The sequence below is a fragment of the Neltuma alba genome, unplaced genomic scaffold (assembly GCF_004799145.2).
Source record: "Neltuma alba isolate B1F8T4 unplaced genomic scaffold, ASM479914v2 tig00011756_pilon, whole genome shotgun sequence".
NCBI lineage: Eukaryota > Viridiplantae > Streptophyta > Magnoliopsida > Fabales > Fabaceae > Neltuma > Neltuma alba.
Window position 1 is genome coordinate 728,410 of NW_021636384.1, and position 19,755 is coordinate 748,164.

At 33.9% G+C, this 19,755-nt stretch overlaps 2 protein-coding genes across 6 annotated transcripts; both read left to right on the forward strand.

Annotated features, from left to right (window-relative positions):
• The first annotated feature begins 2,002 nt into the window (after positions 1–2,002).
• LOC114717568 (general transcription factor 3C polypeptide 5) lies at positions 2,003–11,916 on the forward strand. Of its 4 annotated transcripts, none has more exons than XM_028902766.1 (15): positions 2,003–2,101; positions 3,113–3,271; positions 3,741–4,059; positions 4,184–4,276; positions 4,377–4,467; positions 4,933–5,002; positions 5,394–5,436; positions 6,511–6,682; positions 6,777–6,875; positions 7,691–7,759; positions 7,916–8,054; positions 9,348–9,546; positions 10,591–10,697; positions 10,798–10,834; positions 11,450–11,705. In XM_028902766.1, exons 2-15 carry the CDS (start codon positions 3,137–3,139, stop codon positions 11,605–11,607), a joined length of 1,731 nt encoding a protein of 576 aa, XP_028758599.1. In that variant the 5' UTR covers positions 2,003–2,101; positions 3,113–3,136; the 3' UTR covers positions 11,608–11,705. The 4 variants fall into 4 exon arrangements, with proteins under 4 accessions (XP_028758599.1, XP_028758598.1, XP_028758597.1 ...); XM_028902765.1 differs by lacking the exon at positions 2,003–2,101 and adding an exon at positions 2,193–2,886; XM_028902767.1 differs by lacking the exon at positions 2,003–2,101 and adding an exon at positions 2,194–2,607.
• An 856-nt stretch (positions 11,917–12,772) lies between these two features.
• Positions 12,773–16,822, forward strand: LOC114717567 (ATP-dependent zinc metalloprotease FTSH 2, chloroplastic). Of its 2 annotated transcripts, none has more exons than XM_028902763.1 (5): positions 12,773–12,884; positions 13,670–14,880; positions 14,951–15,264; positions 15,489–15,729; positions 16,129–16,822. In XM_028902763.1, exons 2-5 carry the CDS (start codon positions 13,693–13,695, stop codon positions 16,468–16,470), a joined length of 2,085 nt encoding a protein of 694 aa, XP_028758596.1. In that variant the 5' UTR covers positions 12,773–12,884; positions 13,670–13,692; the 3' UTR covers positions 16,471–16,822. The 2 variants fall into 2 exon arrangements, with proteins under 2 accessions (XP_028758596.1, XP_028758595.1); XM_028902762.1 differs by having other exon boundaries at positions 12,773–12,882; positions 13,685–14,880.
• Positions 16,823–19,755: the final 2,933 nt, after the last annotated feature.

Consider the following 19,755-nt stretch of genomic DNA (forward strand, 5'->3'; position numbering starts at 1 on the left):
GAATAAGGAGTGAAAAGCAAATCTTTGTTCCAAGCAGTAGGAGGCCAATAATTGGGAGCATGCAATATAAGGTCCGAACACATTAAAAAGGTTGTAGACAGGTGCCAAACCTAGTTGCATGGGCACCACAAAGGATCTGAGAAAGTTATCAAAGAGCTTTAAGGTAAAATTAACTACTTTCAAATGGCCTTTTCAACTACTTTCGTTTCTAGGCCATTGATGAAAGCAAACACTCTTCATCAATCTCAAAATACAACCTCAAGTGGTGATTGGAATATCACTCTATGAAAGAACAAAAAGAAGAGTTAGGTCAATTAATTAGTTGTTATATTATTTCATGGCAAGGCCTTTCAAACTCTCATGATAACCATGAAAATCTCACTGCCTCAACTTTTCACTACTTTATATTTGAGACTGGCATTTTATTGGGTCAGAGGTTACTGTCTTCGTTTGAATATCTAATTTCAACTTCTACATTTTAATTCTAGTTTTTGCACTTCTTCTACTATTAGAGTTTGAACTTTTATTTTTTCACTTAATGTCATCTTGCCTCTATTTTTTTTTTTAAAAAAAAATTGTTTTCGGTCGAATCTATTGTTTTAGTAATTTTTTGAATGAATTTGTTTTAGTAACTTTTTAAGTGAAACTAAACACATAATGGTTTTATTTTTTAATATGAAAATTACACAATTAATTTGTGAGAAGTAAAGAGTGGTCTCTTATAGTACTTACGATTCGTAGTATAAGAGTTTGTTTGATTTTTATTTTAATTTTAAATATAAGATATTAATATACTTTATCATTCATATTTATTCTTTTTTTTTTCAATGTAGTCCTTTTAATAATGGTGGTTCTAACTAATATATTTGACTAGTAAGGATATTTTAAGAAAAATAACACCTATTTATTACAAATAACTAACTTAACTAATTTTTTTAATCTACATAAATTAGTTAATTAATTCTTATATTAAGGAGTGGAAATCATATAAGTTACTTTAAAAGTGAAGGATATTCTTTATTATAAAGCAAATATGTTATCTAATTCTTACATTTAAAAAAAGAGACAGTGTTATATAAATTTTTAATCCATAATTTCGATCTCAATCTTTCCAATGACATTAGTTTTTATATGCAAAACAACCGGCTAAAAATGTTTATTTATTTTCGAGAATTTAAATGGATGATATTATTGTTTCATTTTTAATATTTTGTAAAGTTTACTATCCTGTTATTTGTTTTTCTTTCTTTTTTAACTTAACAAAAAAAAAAACTGATTATCCAATTGATGTGCAGCAAGATACGGCGACCCATGAAGATTGCACTTTAGTTGCGAAGATTATCATCTCATTAGTTTTTTTTTTGGCTGGGTATTATCTCAATTCTCATCAGTTCTTGATAAAAATAAAAAAAAGCTTCTTCTTCTTCCTCTTATAATATCTTTTTTTTGGGAGAATTATAATTAGCTCCCACCTAAGAATATTCAATGCAAAAAAGTCCCTTAAAATTATAAGATTATTTTGAAGTCTCAAAGGACTTTTTTGCAATAAATTTTATTTGTTTAATTACTAAATTACTTTTTTTTTCTTCTTAAGTTTGTATTGATGACTGAAAGAGCAGTGATTGACAACCTAGGGTGTAAGGACTGACAACTATCGCTGCTGTTTTGACAACACATTTTCTCAGCATATCACACCTTAAGTTGTCAAAACAGCAACAATAGTTGTCAGTCCTTGCATCCTAGGTTGTTAACCATTACTCTTTCAATTGTTAATACAAATTTTAAAAAAGAAGAAGAATAATTTGGTAATTAAATATAAAATTTATTGTAAAAAAGTCTATTGAGACTTCAGAATAATTTCATAATTTTAAGAAATTTTTTGTATTTAATTTTCTTGAATGAGACTTAATTGCAATTTTCCCGTTTATTTTTTTTTGCCGTGAATACTTATAATATCATTTTATTATCGTTATTATTTCACTCTCAGAGTCACCACCGGCAAACACTGGTCACCGGCGGCTACAAATCATCGGCGTTGTTCCACCACGCCACTCTAGCGGATCAGTTTTGAGTCTGTTTGACGTCTGGACGACGCCATCAGGTTTGTCTCTAACCCTTTCTTTCTCTCCCTTTTCTTGCCGCAAGCTTTCGCAATTTTGTTTGGTATACTGTTAATTTCTTGACCTCTCCATCTCTATCTTCTCTTTGTACTGATGCTATGTATTCCTATGAGCACCCCATTCCATGTTAGATATCGCAATAGCGCGTAATAGCTTTTGTTCTCTAGTCCTTCGGATGTGTGCACAAAGATAGAAGTTCATTGTGTGCTTGCGGGTGTCAAATTTTGCAAAATTTTGATTTTGTTAATGTGTATGAATGCCAGTCCCAAGTTCTGTGCTTGAGAAGTTTTTATAACCAAAGTTACATGTAATATTGCTTTGGCATACATCACATGGAAGTAGAGTAAGTTGACATATGATAGCAATTATCATGCTTCAAACGTAGTTGTACACACGGAGACATTCCCAGAAAAGAGTTTGATCTTATGTTATGCGCTAGGGTTGTGGTTATGGGCCGTCTTTGATCTTCTGCTTCTGAGAGATGTAGGTATTTTTCACTTTTGACTTGAGCCTCTTAGGTTCACTCTTCACGGTTTTCTTTAGAAGGATATTTAAGCTCCTCCTCTCTGTAATTCTTGTTCTTTTTTTCTGATGAAATTTCTTCTTTTAAACAGGCTGGATGCAATGAGATTAGTATAATAATCTGCTCTGAGATCTGAATCTTATTACCTGCATTAGGGGCTTGACAACTTAGCTTTTCTTGTGTAGTCAATTGATTTGTGGAATGAAGAATGCTGATACTTTATTTCTAGTCCCTAAATAGTATGTACGTCTAGCTTTGTGCAGCACAGCTCAAAGTAAATCGGAGCAGCATGGTTATATTTGTCTTAAATTTTCCATTTCAATGTTCCTTTCATCCCAGCCCCTCCTTTTGTGGGTAGTTTAGTAATTAACCATCTATGTCCAATACTCCAATGTAGTTTAAGCATGATACCTTGTTTTTGATGGTTAAAAAGGTCAACCTAATAAAACATGTGAAATCTTTTTGGCAGAGTGGAAATTTCGTTGTATATTTAATGGGAGTGATTAAAGATGGCACAATCTCAGGGTTTCTACCTAGCCCCCGTGGATTTCTTGTCCATTATCCTGGTTATCCATCATCCATGACTCGTGCTGTAGAAACTCTTGGTGGAATTCAAGGCATCCTCAAGGTACCAGAAAATTTTATTTATGCCAGTTCAGATGCTGCTCTTTTATTTGTTTATTCACAATACTAACTTTTATGACCCGTTTGTTTAATCTTAAAAGTTAAGGGACTGTCAAATTGTTTAAAAAATTGATTTGTTGTTTAGAGATTTTATAAAAAGAGATTATTTTTTATTTGGTTATAATTACAAAAAAGCAGTTTTTATTTGAAAGTTCTTTTTAAAATAGTCAGAAGCTATTCAAAATAACTTCTTTACAAGGATTAGAAATATGGTTTTTTTCTAGATTTTGTTTGTTTGTGAAAGTATAGACAAACATTCTGAAATTTCTTAAAAGTACTTAATTTTGAACAAAAAAAGTGATTTTTTTTTCCATAGAAAAGATGAAACATATAGGCCCTTGTTCATGATTTGTCAACGGGATTTAGTTTCAATGCATTTTCACTTATGTTATGGTCTGGTTGATGTTCTGCAGGCACGCAGTTCACAATCTGAGAAATTGGAGCTCCATTTCCGCCCTGAAGATCCATATTCACATCCTGCTTTTGGGGAGCTTCGTCCTTGCAAGAATTTTCTTCTCAAAATATCTAGGGGAAAACCACATGATGGTCATGATGCTAAAGATTCTGACAGCCTATCAAATAATCAGATGCAAAATGAGGTGCAAACAACTCAATCAAAAACGGATACGACGGCTGTCACTGAAGAAGCTGATAACCACATACGTGCAGATGGAGAGGCAAATCTCATTGCTGATGTTGTTGCTCATGTTCCTGAAGCTTATTGCTTTAATGGTTAGAAGCTTAGATTGGGCTTGTTTTAGGTGATCTCATGCTAAGGTCTGGTAGGTTTCGTTAAATTTATGCAACTTCAAAGGTAAGTTGACATGTTTTTGTTTTGTGCTTTAAAATTATGAAGGAATGGTAGACTACCAACATGTTATTCCAGTTCATGCCAATATTGCTCAGAGGAGGAAGAGAAACTGGTCAGAACTTGAGGAGCCTCACTTTGGTGAGTACTGTGTGTTTCTGTGTTTGCATATGTTTCTGAGATGCATGTAATAGTTACTTGCCATTATAGTGGTTATGTATTTGGTTGTGTGCTGTCACAGAAAAGGGTGGTCTCATGGGTGTGGATCACGAGGATATTATGCTTATAGTGCCCCCAATTTTTTCCCCAAAAGATGTGCCAGACAATGTAGTGTACGTTCCTGTAGCCTTTCCTGTTTTGTCGATTGCATACTTCCTGACTTGAAATATCTGGTTAGATATCATCTATTACAATTGAAGACTTTTACTTATTTTCTAAGTGGACGCAATGTGCTATCAGGGCATACCTCTCATTTTCCTGGACGGGGAGTTATGAGGGACTAGTTGCCAGTTAAGCAAAAGAAGGGCCGGAAGGATAGAGAACTAAGAAATTTTTAATGATAATCAATCAGAAAACTGATTTATATAAGCACTTTACATAGAGCCCAAAAGATAGCGTTCTAGAATGCTAGATAACATGCAAATCCTGACTAGCTTGTAATCCTTGATAAAGTTAACATAGTAAAATGAAACATAATTTTAATAAAACAAAATATATTGAAATATTGAGTTCGAATCCTATATATTCTTAATTTAAGTATTTTTCATTATTTTGAACTCATATTTTCTACATTTCAGTTTGAGACCACCATCATTGTCGGCAGGTTCAAAAAAGAGACAAGAGGTTAATCCACAACTTGAATTTGAGGTATTACACTTCTTGAATTAATTTCATAATGGGACATAGGCTGTGAAACATTTGTTACATTAGAATGAACCAGTCAGTTGGAAATACTGGTTTATTTTCTTGTTGATTTTGTTTGTTTATGGGCACATCATAATGACTAAATATCAACAAAGACCGCACAATGTTGCACAGTTGACTTTTTTTTCCCTGCCCATGACTTCAAAATCTGATTAAAAGAAATTGTTCCAATCAAAATATTATACATGTTTGCATTGGCACTTAATATAAGTGCATGTACAATATTGTGAAAGGACGACTTTGTTGATATTTGCAGTTGGGCTTTTATAAGTACATGATCTTTTTTTTTTTTTTTTTTTAATGAAGAAAACTTATACTTGTCCTTTTTATGCAGATGGACATAGAGTCAGTTCTTGCACTTGATTTTGACATTAAAGATATCCTTATCACAATTAGTGAAGAATCATTTTGTGAATTATTGAAGCTTAAAATTTAATGCCTTTATATAATGACTGTTTTTATTGTCTAAGGGTAAGCAACTGTTAGTGACAGGTACTCTTTACTTGAATTATGTGGTTGAAGTTACTGTTTTATTGTTTAGTTGGGCTCTTTAGTTAATTATTTGGGTGTTTTTTTAACTGGTAAAGACTGTTAGTTTAGGACATATTGAGGTTGCACGGATTATTTTATCAAGCGAAAGGGATCAATTTTAGAATAGAGGTGAGATGGGCTCATCTAATTTTTTTCAAAATTATGTTGGCTGACCAAACTTCAAGGTAAGAAAGTTAACCAATTTCTGTATAGTTTCCTGTCCCTGGTTTTCCTAACTCAGATTTCTATCCCCGTCTGGTTTTCCCAACTCAGGCTTCCTGGGGGCTTTCAAAAGAAGAAAGTGTTGAATTTGTTTTTGCTAAAAACCACCATTGTGATTTTGTTCTTGTTCTCACTCAAACACCCCCACTCCCAAAAAAAAAGAAATTTCTGTACTCTCCTCTTCTTTTGTATCTCTCTCTCTCTCTCTCTCTCTCTCTCTCTATCATTTGTATAACTTATACCTGAAAGTTTCTCTAGAAGCTGCTTCCACTGAGATTAGTAATTAGTGGTACTTGTGGAATGTCTTAACTTGTAATTGAATATATCACTGAAAATTTATTTCACGCCAACAAAGAAGACGAGTTTTCTACTAGATTGGAAATTAAAAAAACAAAGTGTTTTGGTCCCAAAACGCTATTACTAGAATAATTTATTTTCCCCAAATCAGTATAATGAAATATCACGTCTTGCTGATTATGTTTATTCCATTGAGAGTGTAAGATGATTTTTTGTTTTCGTTAAACCCTTCTTTTCATTGATAATTCTTTCAATTTGAAAATAGTGGAGTGCATTTAAAAGGTTTGCAGTGTATTTGGTACTTCTTGCATGTCTTAAAATGAAAGTAAATAAAAATTTGTTTAGATATATTGCAATGAATGTTGCACTTGTGCCTTTTGGGTTATACTTAACTTTCTTACAGATTCCAAAGATAGTGAATTGGGAAGAATATGTGCCCCAAGGCTCAGATCAGTGGGAGTCACAGAAGGCTATGAATAGGCTCTTTGATGAGCGGCCTATTTGGCCAAAAGATTCTATCAAAGAATGCTTACTTGACAAAGGCTTAAATTTCTCAAATGAGATGCTTAGAAGGTTTTTAACTTAAGTTCTGTGAACCACCTTTTTAAATTGAGATAGTTGAATTCCTGATAATCATTCAGAAACCTTCTATGCTCTCTTACTGCAGGCTTCTTTCTAGAATTGCATACTACTTTTCCAGTGGACCATTTCTTAGGTTTTGGATCAAGAAAGGATATGATCCTCGGAAAGATCCTGATTCTCGGATGTTAAGTTCTACTCTTGATTAATCTCTTAAACTTTGGCCGCTCTTGCACTCTTGTTTAATTTCAGTGTTTAATGATTTCTAATTTATTGTTTAGTTTTGTGATACGACTTTTTAGAATACTAAGATATCATGTATATTCATACCTTCATAAGTAACAAAAAAGACTTTGAATCTTTATTAGTTAAGAATTATAGAAGTTGTTTTGTTCAATGTTCATAGACTAGCTGAAGCATGTTAAAAATATTAGTAAAATTATTCATGGGCCTTCTAATATCATAAGCTCTCAGCTTGAAGTTGTTTCTCACAACTAGACACTCCAAACAACTTATATCATTATAGGCTCGCGGGGTTTTTTTTTTTGGGGGGGGGGGATCGGTCCCTGAAAGATATATATACTGAGGTGAAGGAGTCTGCTTGCTTGAATATTTCATTGAACAGCCTGTTTACTTAATATGCCACATAGGCATCCCATACCACTTTGGTCCTCATTTAAAGACCAAAACTTTGAAGAGTTCGTGCTTCTCTCTCCCTTGCAAATTCTATACAATAATTTAACTCTGTTTATGAGCCTAAAATGACAAATGTTTGTGACACAGTGCGGATCAACTTCAGCATACTTGGTTTTGTCATAATGGTATAGGCTCTTTAAAATGCTTATTGCTGCTTGGTTACTACGTAATAACTTAATGGATGCCCTAATTAGGGACTTGAAGTTCCTTAAGGAGCATTTTTAACTATATACTGAAGAATTATTTGCTTTAAGAAAATATTGGACCTTGACTCTCTTATTAATGTTCAAACCTTTGTTTTGGCAGTTATCAAAGAATCGATTATCGAGTACCAATACCTTTAAGAAGTTACTGTGATTCTCAATTGGCCAACAAGTAAGTTCTTTTCTTCATTTCATCTTTGGCTTTACCAATGAAGGTTTGACTTCGAGCGTCTGCATTTGACATGATGTTAATGAATCTGATGCTTGTTTGTTGTTCAAACAATTTTTTAGCTTCTATTGCTCTCTTATATGTTACTTTTCTATGCAGAAAGAAGCACAGATGGGAGGACATATGTGCTTTTCGTGTTTTCCCTTGCAAGATCCAAACGTCATTACAGTTATTTGAGCTTGTTGATGATTACATCCAGCTGGAAATAAAGAAGCCTCCCCTCCAGGCAACTTGTACTGTAAGTTATTAATTACGATTTTTCACATAACATTTTCACATTTTTTTCAAAGGCACACGTCTACACAATAATACAGTTATTTGAGAGGCAGAGATGCTAAGCAATTATATAGTTTCATATTTTTCTCATCCATTGGTAATTTTCACTAGAAGCACTAGTAACAAATGCTTGAAAGTTAAGGGATAACCTATCTATGAAATATTGACTGATGGGATACTGTGTGCAAGATCTTTACTCCCTTTCATAATGTGATGGGAATATGCAAATCATTTCCAACGCCAGTACTTGAAATAAGAGAAAATCTGGAATTGAATGTGTCTGCAAAGTTCTTCAGCCGGATGTTGTTGACCAGTCGCCAGACATTTTCTCCTCCCTTGAGTAAACTTTCAAATTTTTCTGTTGCATGGCATTTTGACTGATTTCAGATCTGTTTTTGTTACGTTCAGAATCTTGATTGGTTGTGTGTACGGGTTGGAAATAGGGGATCATTTTGAAAGATGGAAGGATTGGAAAAAGTGGTCTCAAGTTTTATTCCAGGAACAACAAATAAATTTCCATGCAATAGTATTAAGCACCCTAGCAACGTGATTAACCATTGACATTCCAAAATATAGCTACATAAATATTGTTACTACGAAGCTTTATAATCATGGATATTGAATGAACACAAGGTATGCTGTTGACACAACAAAATCTGAAGTGCCCATATGTAGTATGAAGTTTCATGTCGTGTCTAATAATTAACATATGCCAGATTCGGACACTGTTCCTTTCTTTTAGTGTATGTGCCTCTTCTGCGTAACCTTGAGAAAATGATGATCCAGTTCAGATTTCAAACAAATAATTCTTACAGATAAAAGTTCTAGTTATACTCATGTCTCCCTTAGTAGCTGTTGGTTCTATTAGTCATAAAGCATCAAATTAGCTTTGAAGGAAGAGCGCTCTGATTATGTATGGGGCCATAAAAAGTTCCTTATTGCTTACTTTTTGCTTGAACAACAAAGAAGCATCTGAGTAACCTTTAGTTGTGGTCTAGTAGCAAAAAGTTTTGCTAATTTGCAGTAAATCTTAGATTTAAATGTTTATGGAGCAATGTATTAAGAAAAATGAAGCAGGTTCCTGATTTTGTATACTCTTGTTTTGTTCTGAAATTATGCATGTATGTTGAGTTTCCTTACATTACGTCGACTATTAAAAATTGCACAAACTATTTGAATTTTTTTTTCTCTGTAAAGTTATCACAAGAAATTTGGCAAACTATCATATTTGCTTTTAACATTCTAATTTTTACAGTTTGCTACAGGGTGGTTTTCACACAACATAATCAATTGTTTTAGACAACGTCTTATGATGAGGTTTCTATCAGTATTTCCAAAACCTGGTGCAGAAAGCTTACTCAGAGCTGCCACTTCAAAGTTTGAAAAGTTAAAGAGGGACTGCTGTAGGGAAACCATAAAGCTTGACGGAGAGGACAGCCGGCAAGCTAACTCAGGTTCATATTACGATCTTCCTAGTTTCTTTATTTACATTTTGTTTTAGTGTTGTGGAGGCTGTCAAATCTGACTAAAATAAATTAGTGCCACATAGCTATGTATCAGTACTTTTATAAGGGCCATGGAAAATCTGTTAGCTTCAAGTTTCACAAGATAAAAAGCTGCTCTTTGGTATTTTTATGGAGTTTTTAGTGCCCCAACAGATCTGTTGCTCCAAATTGGTTTTAAGGGTTTGGTAACAGAAAGAAAGACAAAATTCTGTTGCAATGTGTAGTTTGTGTGATTATGTACTTTATTTGGTTGGAGAGAAATGCCCGCATTTTCAAGGATTTTTCTTTTCCTTTGAATATATTATGAGATAAAATTGTATTCATGGCTCCTCTTTGGTGCTCTGCCCATGGTCTTCTTAATTGGGACTTTTCTTTTGTAGTTCTGTTCTGACTTCTGTGACTGTACCTGTTCTTTTTCAGATGATTTCTTGTATTCCTATGTTCTTACTCTCTTCTCATTTCAATAAATCCTCTTATTTTATCAAAACCAAAAGGTGCTGAAATGTCAAATTTTAAGTTGCTTTTCTCGCCTCCTATCACTTTTATCTTTCAAGTCCCTTTATCATAAAATTTGCATTTCATGTTCTTCTCAATTTATCTAACTGGCTTCTCCTTTGGGTATGCAAAGGAGTATGGTATTTATTGCGCTTTTGATCCTTTTGGTATTTTTATTGCCCTTTGTCTTATTTCTCCTTCTTTTGTTTTCTTGGGGGAGTCCTTGTTATTTTCTCCTTTTATGCTATATTTCAAATAACACACCGAATTTCCCTTTTTTTCCCTTCCCATTATTATAATCAAAAGGAGAAAAACCTCTAGAGGTTTCTCTCAAGTTTTTTCCTGTTCTTTGAATTAATTAATTAGTAATGTCATGGTTATTTAGTTGTAATGTAAAAATTAATTTCATTTATATTGTAATTATGAACTCAATCAAATTGAGACTTTGCAAAATAATATTTACTGATATTAATGAAAATTTTGTATCCGGAATATCAGGTCTGCAAGAGAATGAAGAAGCGATTGATGCTGAAGATAACGAGGAAGATGCCGCTGAGGCTAACAACAGTGATGAGGAATGGGATCCGTACGACGAACTTGATTTGGTATGATCTTTCTCGTCTAACTTCATTTTGTATTCAATCGTGTTCCAACTGGCTTTTGTCCAGACTAATTTGTGATTTTTGCTGTTTGATTCTTGTGTAGGCTGAAGATGGTGAAATGCCTTTGCCATCACATTCTTGTATCCATATCTACTTGAAGCGTATAACTTTTTCTCAATACATTAAAACCTGCCTTTTAGTCCATGAATCAATATACTGTGTACGTGTCTTGAATACTATGAATCCAGTCTTATTACTAGCTATCTTCAGCTATTGCCTGAAGTTTTATGAATGAGTCACATTGTCCCCCCCCCCCTTCAAATTGTATAATTTGCCATTGTTTTAACGTGTTATATTGATATTGACATCCCCTCCTTGCATCTGATGTGTTATTTCACAAATTCGAGTTGTTAACGAAAACAATGGACTGACAACCGGTCTCTATATTGTCTGGGTAGACATCACCCCATGCATCTGAATAATTGTGTTTCAATTTGTTTTCTTGATGAATATTGTGTCGAGGTTTATGTAACATCAATATCTTTTATAGTTTATTGTTAGAATTGCTCAAATATCATTCATGTATCATTTTTTCCCCAAAACTCAAACACCCATTAAACCAACTTTGTACCGAGGGTTTGAACTCACAACCTAAGGGAGGGCCAGCTTGGTGTAACTGTAAGTTGGGTTACAAGCCCGGCAATTCATGTATCATTGGATCCATATGTGCTATTGTGTTCCTATACATGATTCAGATATGAATGCAGAGAACATTTCAAGAACCCATCTACAGGAGCTTTTTGATAGCTTTCCTTCTAGCAGATATGATGCTGACAGACCAGAAGAAAATGTTAGTGATGAAGAATACCAGATATATGAGCAAGATAGTGATGACAGCTACTCTGATGAGTGAATGTTAGCCTGCAAAATTTTCTCCAGATATGCCTAGATTTCTTTTAAAGTTGTCTTTCTTGTATTTATATTGTTAATTAAAATGCAATTTGTAGTTTTACTAGAGACACAATAGGAATAAGCCAATGTAAAGCCATAATTGCTGCCTAGCTTCTCTGATTCCCCCCCCCCCCTCCCTTTTCTTTTCTTTTTTCCCTGTCTTTCTCCATTTTGCTGGGAAGCCTACAGTTAGTATCAGTTGGAGGATGGTTAAAGTCTGTTATTTTGTTTTTTTGGCCAACAAAGTCTGTTAATATGTTGCTTTTATGAAGATAGTTGGTAGAAATATTAATTATCAGAATTGTTTTTTGCCAACCATTGCCAGAATTAATATTATTTAATGAAAAAGAACTCTTTTTTTTTTTTGGGTAAAAAATACTTCTAAGAGATAGCAAGGGTAATTCTTTTATCACATAAAAGAAATAAACAATTACTTTAGGACAAAAATACTGCGACCCAAAGTGATCGTTTTTTAATCACATCTTAAAATTTTTACAATCGGTTGATATAATTTTTTTGGTTTCTTAAGCTTGTTTTCATTCTGATTTTGATCATTCAAATTTCTTTTTGTTTAAAATATTGATTTTTATAATTTAATAAAGTCTTAGATCATTTTGTCAGGGGCAAAAATCTGTGATTTACAATTCAAGAGACTAAAGCTAAAATTATACAAACTTGAGGAATTAAAAATGTATTAATCCTTGTTTGTCCTATGTTCTTTCAAGCAAGACTTGTCAAACATGATATATTTTGTCAAATATTATTGGAAGGGCTCGTCAAATTATTCTACAGAATATAACCTGATTTATAAATATTTTTTGACCAAAATTAGTTTAAAGATGTAAGACATAAAAAAGTAATTCGTTTTAGGAAAAAGAATGTTTTTAATTAAAATATAATATGTACATAATCTTCAGGCAAAAAAAAAAAAAAAGAATATGCACATAATCTGTGAATGCTGTTAATCCATCAAGGCATGATAAAGATCTAAAATACGACCGGTGGCCCGAAAGAAACAAGAAGCGAAGAAGAGAAACCCAAACAAAAATGAAAAATCTAAACACCGTCGAAGGACAAGGCAGCATTAGCAAAAGGCCACGTCTACCTTGCCAGAGCCACATCCACTTCTTGTGTATAACCCCATACACGTCTCTCCTGTAATCTGCATCACCCTCTGCGCCCCAAGGCCCAGAGCTTCTCTTGTTCCCTTGCAATCTCTCCCAGAATCTCTCCCGAGGTATGTGCTTCTCTATTCCCGCTTGAATTTTTGGTGGGTCTGTTCATACTTCTTCTCATTAGTTATCAGTCCTTGAAGTCCAACGATCAATCAAACCCATTTTAGAATTGCATCTTTCCTTCAAGTGGAGAAACGCTTCTCTTCTGTTACGAAATTGACTAGAAAGGCTGATCTTGCCTGCTGATTTATTGATATTTGTTACTTGTAAATCTCTGTTTTAGAACTGCGTTACTGGGGGTTATTATTTTTGTCCTATTGTGTGTGTGTAATTCGGGGCTCATTCGGAGCGTAAGCTAGTTTACATCTTAAACTAATCTATCGTTGTTTTTTCTCAGTCTATGCAGGCAATTAACTTTACTCTTGTCTTCGTCGTCAGCAAAATTATGTTCTTTTTCGTTTTCTTGTTGAATTCATCATACACGAGTACAATATTCGACTTGGGTGGTTAAGTTTAGTGAAAGAAGTGTGTTTTGATGAATTGTAAAGCGAAATTGAGTGACTAATTGTCTCTAACATGTTGTCTTGCTTATACTCTTCAGTATGCTGATATATATTCTTTGAACTGGCTTCTGGTGTATGTTTTGCACATTGGCTCTCTTTGTCATTCTTTTGATAACTGTGTATCCATAATTTTTAACGGCACAATATAGATGGGACTTTTGACGGAGACTGATTTTCATTTGTTGGTTAGGTGTTAGATGAGATTAAATTCCACTTTGCGCTTTTGCAGTGATAAATGCTAATTGTTCTATATTTATTTTCCTACTGATCAATTAACTATGCAATGTTACAACTTTGTCAGCACTGAATATGGCGTCAGCATCATCAGTTTGTGTTGTTGGAAACAGTTTATCCACACAGAATAATAAAAGAACTTTTAGCAAGGACTTCCACCGAAGGTATCTGACTTCATCATGGAGACTTCCGTCATCAAATAGGGCATCAAAGTCATTTTACATAAAGGCATCCTCAGATCAAAAGCAGCATGAGAGGAGAAGAGGCTTTCTGAAACTGCTTGGAGGTGCAGGAGTGGGTTTACCTGCATTATTGGGAAATAGGAAAGCACTTGCTGATGAACAAGGGGTTTCCTCCTCTCCAATGTCTTATTCTAGATTTTTGGAGTATTTGGACAAGGATAGAGTTAAGAAGGTGGATTTGTTTGAGAATGGAACCATAGCTATTGTTGAGGCTGTCTCTCCGGAGTTGGGTAATAGGGTGCAGCGAGTCAGGGTTCAACTTCCAGGACTCAGCCAAGAACTTCTCCAGAAATTTAGGGAAAAGAACATTGACTTTGCAGCTCATAATGCCCAAGAAGATTCAGGTTCTCTGTTGTTTAACCTGATTGGAAATCTAGCTTTCCCTCTGATCTTGATTGGAGGGCTGTTCCTTCTATCAAGGCGATCATCTGGAGGGATGGGTGGTCCTGGTGGGCCTGGCTTTCCTCTTGCTTTTGGTCAATCTAAAGCTAAGTTTCAAATGGAACCCAATACTGGAGTGACATTTGATGATGTTGCTGGGGTGGATGAAGCAAAGCAAGATTTTATGGAGGTGGTGGAATTTTTGAAGAAACCAGAGAGGTTCACTGCTGTTGGGGCTCGTATTCCAAAAGGAGTTCTTCTTGTAGGCCCTCCTGGAACTGGAAAGACACTATTAGCCAAGGCTATTGCTGGTGAAGCTGGAGTTCCATTTTTCTCAATCTCAGGTTCTGAGTTTGTTGAGATGTTTGTTGGTGTTGGTGCTTCTCGAGTTCGTGATTTGTTCAAGAAGGCCAAAGAGAATGCGCCCTGCATTGTATTTGTTGATGAAATTGATGCTGTTGGACGACAAAGAGGAACTGGAATTGGTGGGGGAAATGATGAAAGAGAACAGACCCTCAACCAACTTTTAACTGAAATGGATGGGTTTGAAGGAAATACTGGTATCATTGTAATTGCAGCAACTAACAGGGCTGACATTCTTGACTCTGCTTTGTTGAGACCTGGCCGTTTTGATAGACAGGTATGTAAATGACTGGAAGTAATTTATGCAATTATGAATGGGCAAGTTAATCAACATAACGTTCTTGCAGGTGACTGTAGATGTTCCAGATGTTCGGGGAAGGACTGAGATCCTTAAGGTTCATGCCGGCAATAAGAAGTTCGATGCCGATGTTTCTCTTGATGTAATTGCAATGAGAACACCTGGTTTTAGTGGAGCAGATCTTGCAAACCTCTTGAATGAAGCAGCTATATTGGCTGGACGTCGTGGAAAGACAGCAATTTCATCTAAAGAGATTGATGATTCCATAGATAGAATTGTGGCTGGAATGGAAGGAACAGTGATGACTGATGGGAAGAGCAAGAGTTTAGTGGCATATCATGAAGTCGGGCATGCCATTTGTGGGTATGCAAAATTAGGCATTGGTTTTATTTTATTTTCAACTTTTTGCTGTGTCTAATTGCATTGGAAGGGAAGTGTGCCTGCTACATTTTGTGCTTTTGTGAGGTCAACTGGAAAGGCAAAAAAGGGCAAATTACGGTTGATATTTGAAATCTCTTTTAAATGGAATTGAGAATTCTATATAATGTTCTAATATTATATCCAATTTTGTCTTTACTTGTATGCAGAACTTTGACTCCTGGTCATGATGCTGTACAAAAGGTAACCCTAATTCCACGTGGTCAAGCTCGGGGTCTTACTTGGTTCATTCCTTCGGATGACCCCACTCTGATCTCCAAACAACAACTTTTTGCAAGAATTGTTGGTGGACTTGGTGGTAGAGCTGCAGAGGAAATTATTTTCGGTGAACCTGAGGTTACGACAGGAGCAGCTGGTGATTTGCAGCAAATCACTGGTTTGGCCAGACAGGTACTTGTTTATTGACATCAATGGGAATTGGTTTGGAAAGAATAAGCTTGTAGTAGTGATTGGTGACAAGGAAGTTGTGCCCTTTTTTTTTTCCGGTAAAAAGAAAAATTGTTCGTTTGGCTCCAGCCATGATTTAAACTGAATCCTTCCACAGGAGAGCATTGCACTAGAGTAAGCTAAATCTGATTGGTAAATGTTTCTTGAGTACCTGTGGAAATGATTCGTGTTAACTGTCTAGTCAAATGATGCTGTTTTTTTTCTGATTGGAACGAACACCCATCTCATGTAACTATTTTCATCTTTCACGTAAAAAAAGAAGGAAAGAAGTTTCAACTTTCCCACCTCTTATTGGACAATTCTTTGATGCATGTGCTTCTTTGGAAAATCACATTCTTGCAGATGGTAACGACATTTGGAATGTCTGAGATTGGCCCATGGTCGCTTATGGACGCTTCAGCTCAGAGTGCTGATGTCATCATGAGGATGATGGCCAGGAACTCGATGTCAGAAAAGCTCGCAGTAGACATTGACATGGCGGTCAAGAGGATATCAGATGAAGCATATGAAATTGCACTTGGCCACATAAGGAGCAACAGGGAGGCCATTGACAAGATTGTGGAAGTGCTTCTGGAGAAGGAGACAATGAGCGGGGACGAATTCCGGGCGCTTCTGTCAGAATTTGTTGAAATTCCAGTTGAAAATCGGGTGCCGCCTTCAACTCCTACACCGGTTTCTGTTTGAAGAGCCTGTCGTTCGAGTTGAACCCTCTCTTGTTCCGGACAGTCTTTGGTGAGGGAGAAAAAGAGACACAAATTTGTGCAGGACAGTCGTTTGTCTCTCTTCCAGAAATTATTTCCAGTGCGAGAGGATGTGTGGCAGTCATTGTTAGTGTAGCACTAGATTCTGCATACTCAGATTTTTGAAACTGTAAAATATTTGTAATATGTATTATAACTTAGAATACTGCCTGATACAAATACGTGAATTGGGAACAAAAAAAAGGCTACTAGCGCTTTCCTTGTGTAAAGCAACGAAGAGTCTGTATATCAGACCAAAGACTAAAGCTTGAATGTGATGATATTTAGTTTTCAAACGTCATGCCCCGGTCGTTGGAGATAAAGGAAGGGGAATGAGTCTGTTGGATAATTTTATTTGGCACAGATTTTGTAGGATCTAAAAGGATTTCACTTTTATTCTATAAGAACAAGAGTCGTGGGAATTACAATGATGTTGGAGGGTATAGTTAAAAGAAGGATTAAATTCATGACTGTTTTCTCTTTTTTATAGATGTTGATTCTAAATATAAGAACTAGTCAATTTAGTCGATTAATTTGAATAATTAAATAAATAAGTTAAATTAATTATTTGTAATAATAGGTATTGTCTTTTCTAATATATCTATCCTAATCAAGTTGGAACTATTATTATTAAAATGATTATCTTGAAAAAATTAAATAAATATAAGTGATAAAATTGATTGGGGTCTTATATTTATTATCAAAATAAAAGTCAAACAAGGTCTTATATTAAGGATTGGGAGTAGTATATGTAAGTTGAATATGCTATCATTCAACTGAAATCAATCGATTTTAATGAAGTGCTTGATATTAAAATTATTCCTAACATTCTTCTTAATTCTAATTGGTTGAGGGGAGTGGAATCAAACACCTCCCCGATGGGCTTCTACTTCCTGGTGATAGCTCGAGCCTTGCTTCAACCATCATTTAACCTTCGAGTAAATATGGTCAAACATGCATGCCCATTAAATTTTATTTTCCTCCAAGGACAAGAAGAATATAATCCCGTTGGCCAAAATAAAAGATGAATATAAGCCTGGAGGATGAGCAGTGGGAGTCCCAAAAATCTCTATTTGTATTGTTTGATGAGCGGCCTATTTGGTTAGAAAAATCTATTGTTGATAAGGGTTTTTTTTCAATATAATAATGATTAAAATGCGATGTAAGCGTTACATAGTAAAGACCAAAAAAAAAAAAATACATGCTTGCGGTTTGTAATCTGAAAAAAAAAAAAAATCTAAAAAGTCTTTAATAGGTGAGCCAGATGCTGCTTGATGATGGAGGACAAAGATGAGTAAAGGATTCAACAAAAATCATGTTTAATTGTGTTCTGTCCTAGTCCCAATTTTTAGAGCCGAATAGTCTCGTCATGAAATTTTTTTGGAACGGGCGGATATATTATTTTATAAATTTATTTTACTTGTTATTATAATATTATAATAATTTTTATGATTATATTGTTTACAATTTATAAGCTTTTTAGGACAATATTTAGGTCAAGTTTTTTATATTCATTATATCAGTTTCTTCCATCATACCGTGGATCTGTGTTCTATCTTTCAAATATTAGCACTTAATATTATTTAATTATAAATTCATTTAGGAAAATAAAATACATGACCATATGTGATTGAAAAACTTGATATAACAGATATAAGTAACTTAATCTAATTATTTTCTATTTTTTTTTGTATGGCTTATATAATATTTTATAGTGGATATGTAGACTTTATATATTTTTTTCTTTCCAAAAAGAAACTTTTTTTCTTTGTCAATTTTTTATTACTATTAATTTTTTTAGCCAATATTTTTCATGATATGATTAAACTTCTTTAAGTACTTGAATCTTATATATATATATATATATATATATTCTTATCATCATTTAAAATTTAAAAATATCATAAAATACTTTATGTTAATATTTGGACAAAAATTTTATTTTATTTGAATAGTTTCTAATTGAGATTATTTTTATCATCTTATATCAACTCATTATCTTTACCAAATTCTTCACCTTTCTCAATACTCCACCTCTCTTCTTATATTAGGATCATATACGAGCAGTGCGGTTATGGCTTCCTCGACAGAAAGACCTACTGATAAATCTGAATCTTTCTTGACAGACAGTGAACCATATAAACAATTTGATCAATTTATTATTGATCGGAGTCATCTTAGCTCTGAATCCAACATTGATGGTTACATGCTCGACGTGTTGAAAGCATTTGGTGATGAATTGAAAAATAAGGCATAACTTGCCACAATTTAGATATCTATTCTGTGTATATTTACTAACACGGGTGAGAAAAACATATGAAGCAGATGGAAAGAAATATATATAGCCTTAGTTAATTTTTTGGATTGAATTCCAGTCACTCTTGTATCTTAACTTTTTTAAGTACTTCAATCTCATATATATTCTTATCATTATAAAAAAATAATATTTATGAACTATTTTAATCCCAATTAATTAAGTAATTTCTTAATTACAATAATATTAGTAATAATACATTAATGATAAAAAAAATTATAGATCCGAAGGATAGAGTGCAAAACTACTGAGACAGAATCTTAGGCTAAAAACCTTTATAGGAATAAAATGCACAATGGTCATAATCTCAAGAAGCCATTTGCGTTCAGATTAGAGTGAAAAATGTTACTAGAAAGTAAAATGTCTATTTACATCCAAAGAAATAAATACCCAACCTAACATAATAACATGACAAAACTACCCTCCATAAATTTCAGAAAATCCACCTCAAGACAACGGCTTTGTATAAAGCAATTTACTAACTTTGGTTTTAGAACCCCAATTTACATAATTAACAGTTAATCCTACATGTTTAGTTTTATTGATAGCCTTTTTGTTCTTAGATCCAATTAACCTAAAGGGCCTCCCTGTTTTACTGTGCATGCATATTTCAATCACCCGTTATATGAATAATATATTGCACACATATAATTTTATATTTTTTTATGTATAGTATTTTTCCTTAAAAATATTTTATATTCAATATAACTCTGGTAAGCAATGGTGGTTGGATTAAGTAAAATGAACTCGATTTCTTTATTAACCAATATTAATTAAAGAAACATATACAATAGACTTTGACTAATAAAGCTCTCCTAACAGAATATTAATGTTGCTTCATATCAAGGCTTAGACCTAAGAACAATGGTTAAATATTTAATATATAAAAAAAAGATTATTTGATTAGCAATCATG

Bases quoted from the DNA above. Each gene is read 5' to 3' on its own strand.
- LOC114717568 (XM_028902764.1), top strand. From the start codon at position 3,065: ATGGTTAAAAAGGTCAACCTAATAAAACATGTGAAATCTTTTTGGCAG. The intron at 4,060-4,183 runs GTTAGAAGCTTA...AAAATTATGAAG, and splicing joins TGAAGCTTATTGCTTTAATG to GAATGGTAGACTACCAACAT. The intron at 8,055-9,347 runs GTAAGTTATTAA...TAATTTTTACAG, and splicing joins CCCTCCAGGCAACTTGTACT to TTTGCTACAGGGTGGTTTTC.
- LOC114717567 (XM_028902763.1), top strand. From the start codon at position 13,693: ATGGCGTCAGCATCATCAGTTTGTGTTGTTGGAAACAGTTTATCCACA. The intron at 14,881-14,950 runs GTATGTAAATGA...ACGTTCTTGCAG, and splicing joins CTGGCCGTTTTGATAGACAG to GTGACTGTAGATGTTCCAGA. The intron at 15,265-15,488 runs GTATGCAAAATT...ACTTGTATGCAG, and splicing joins GTCGGGCATGCCATTTGTGG to AACTTTGACTCCTGGTCATG.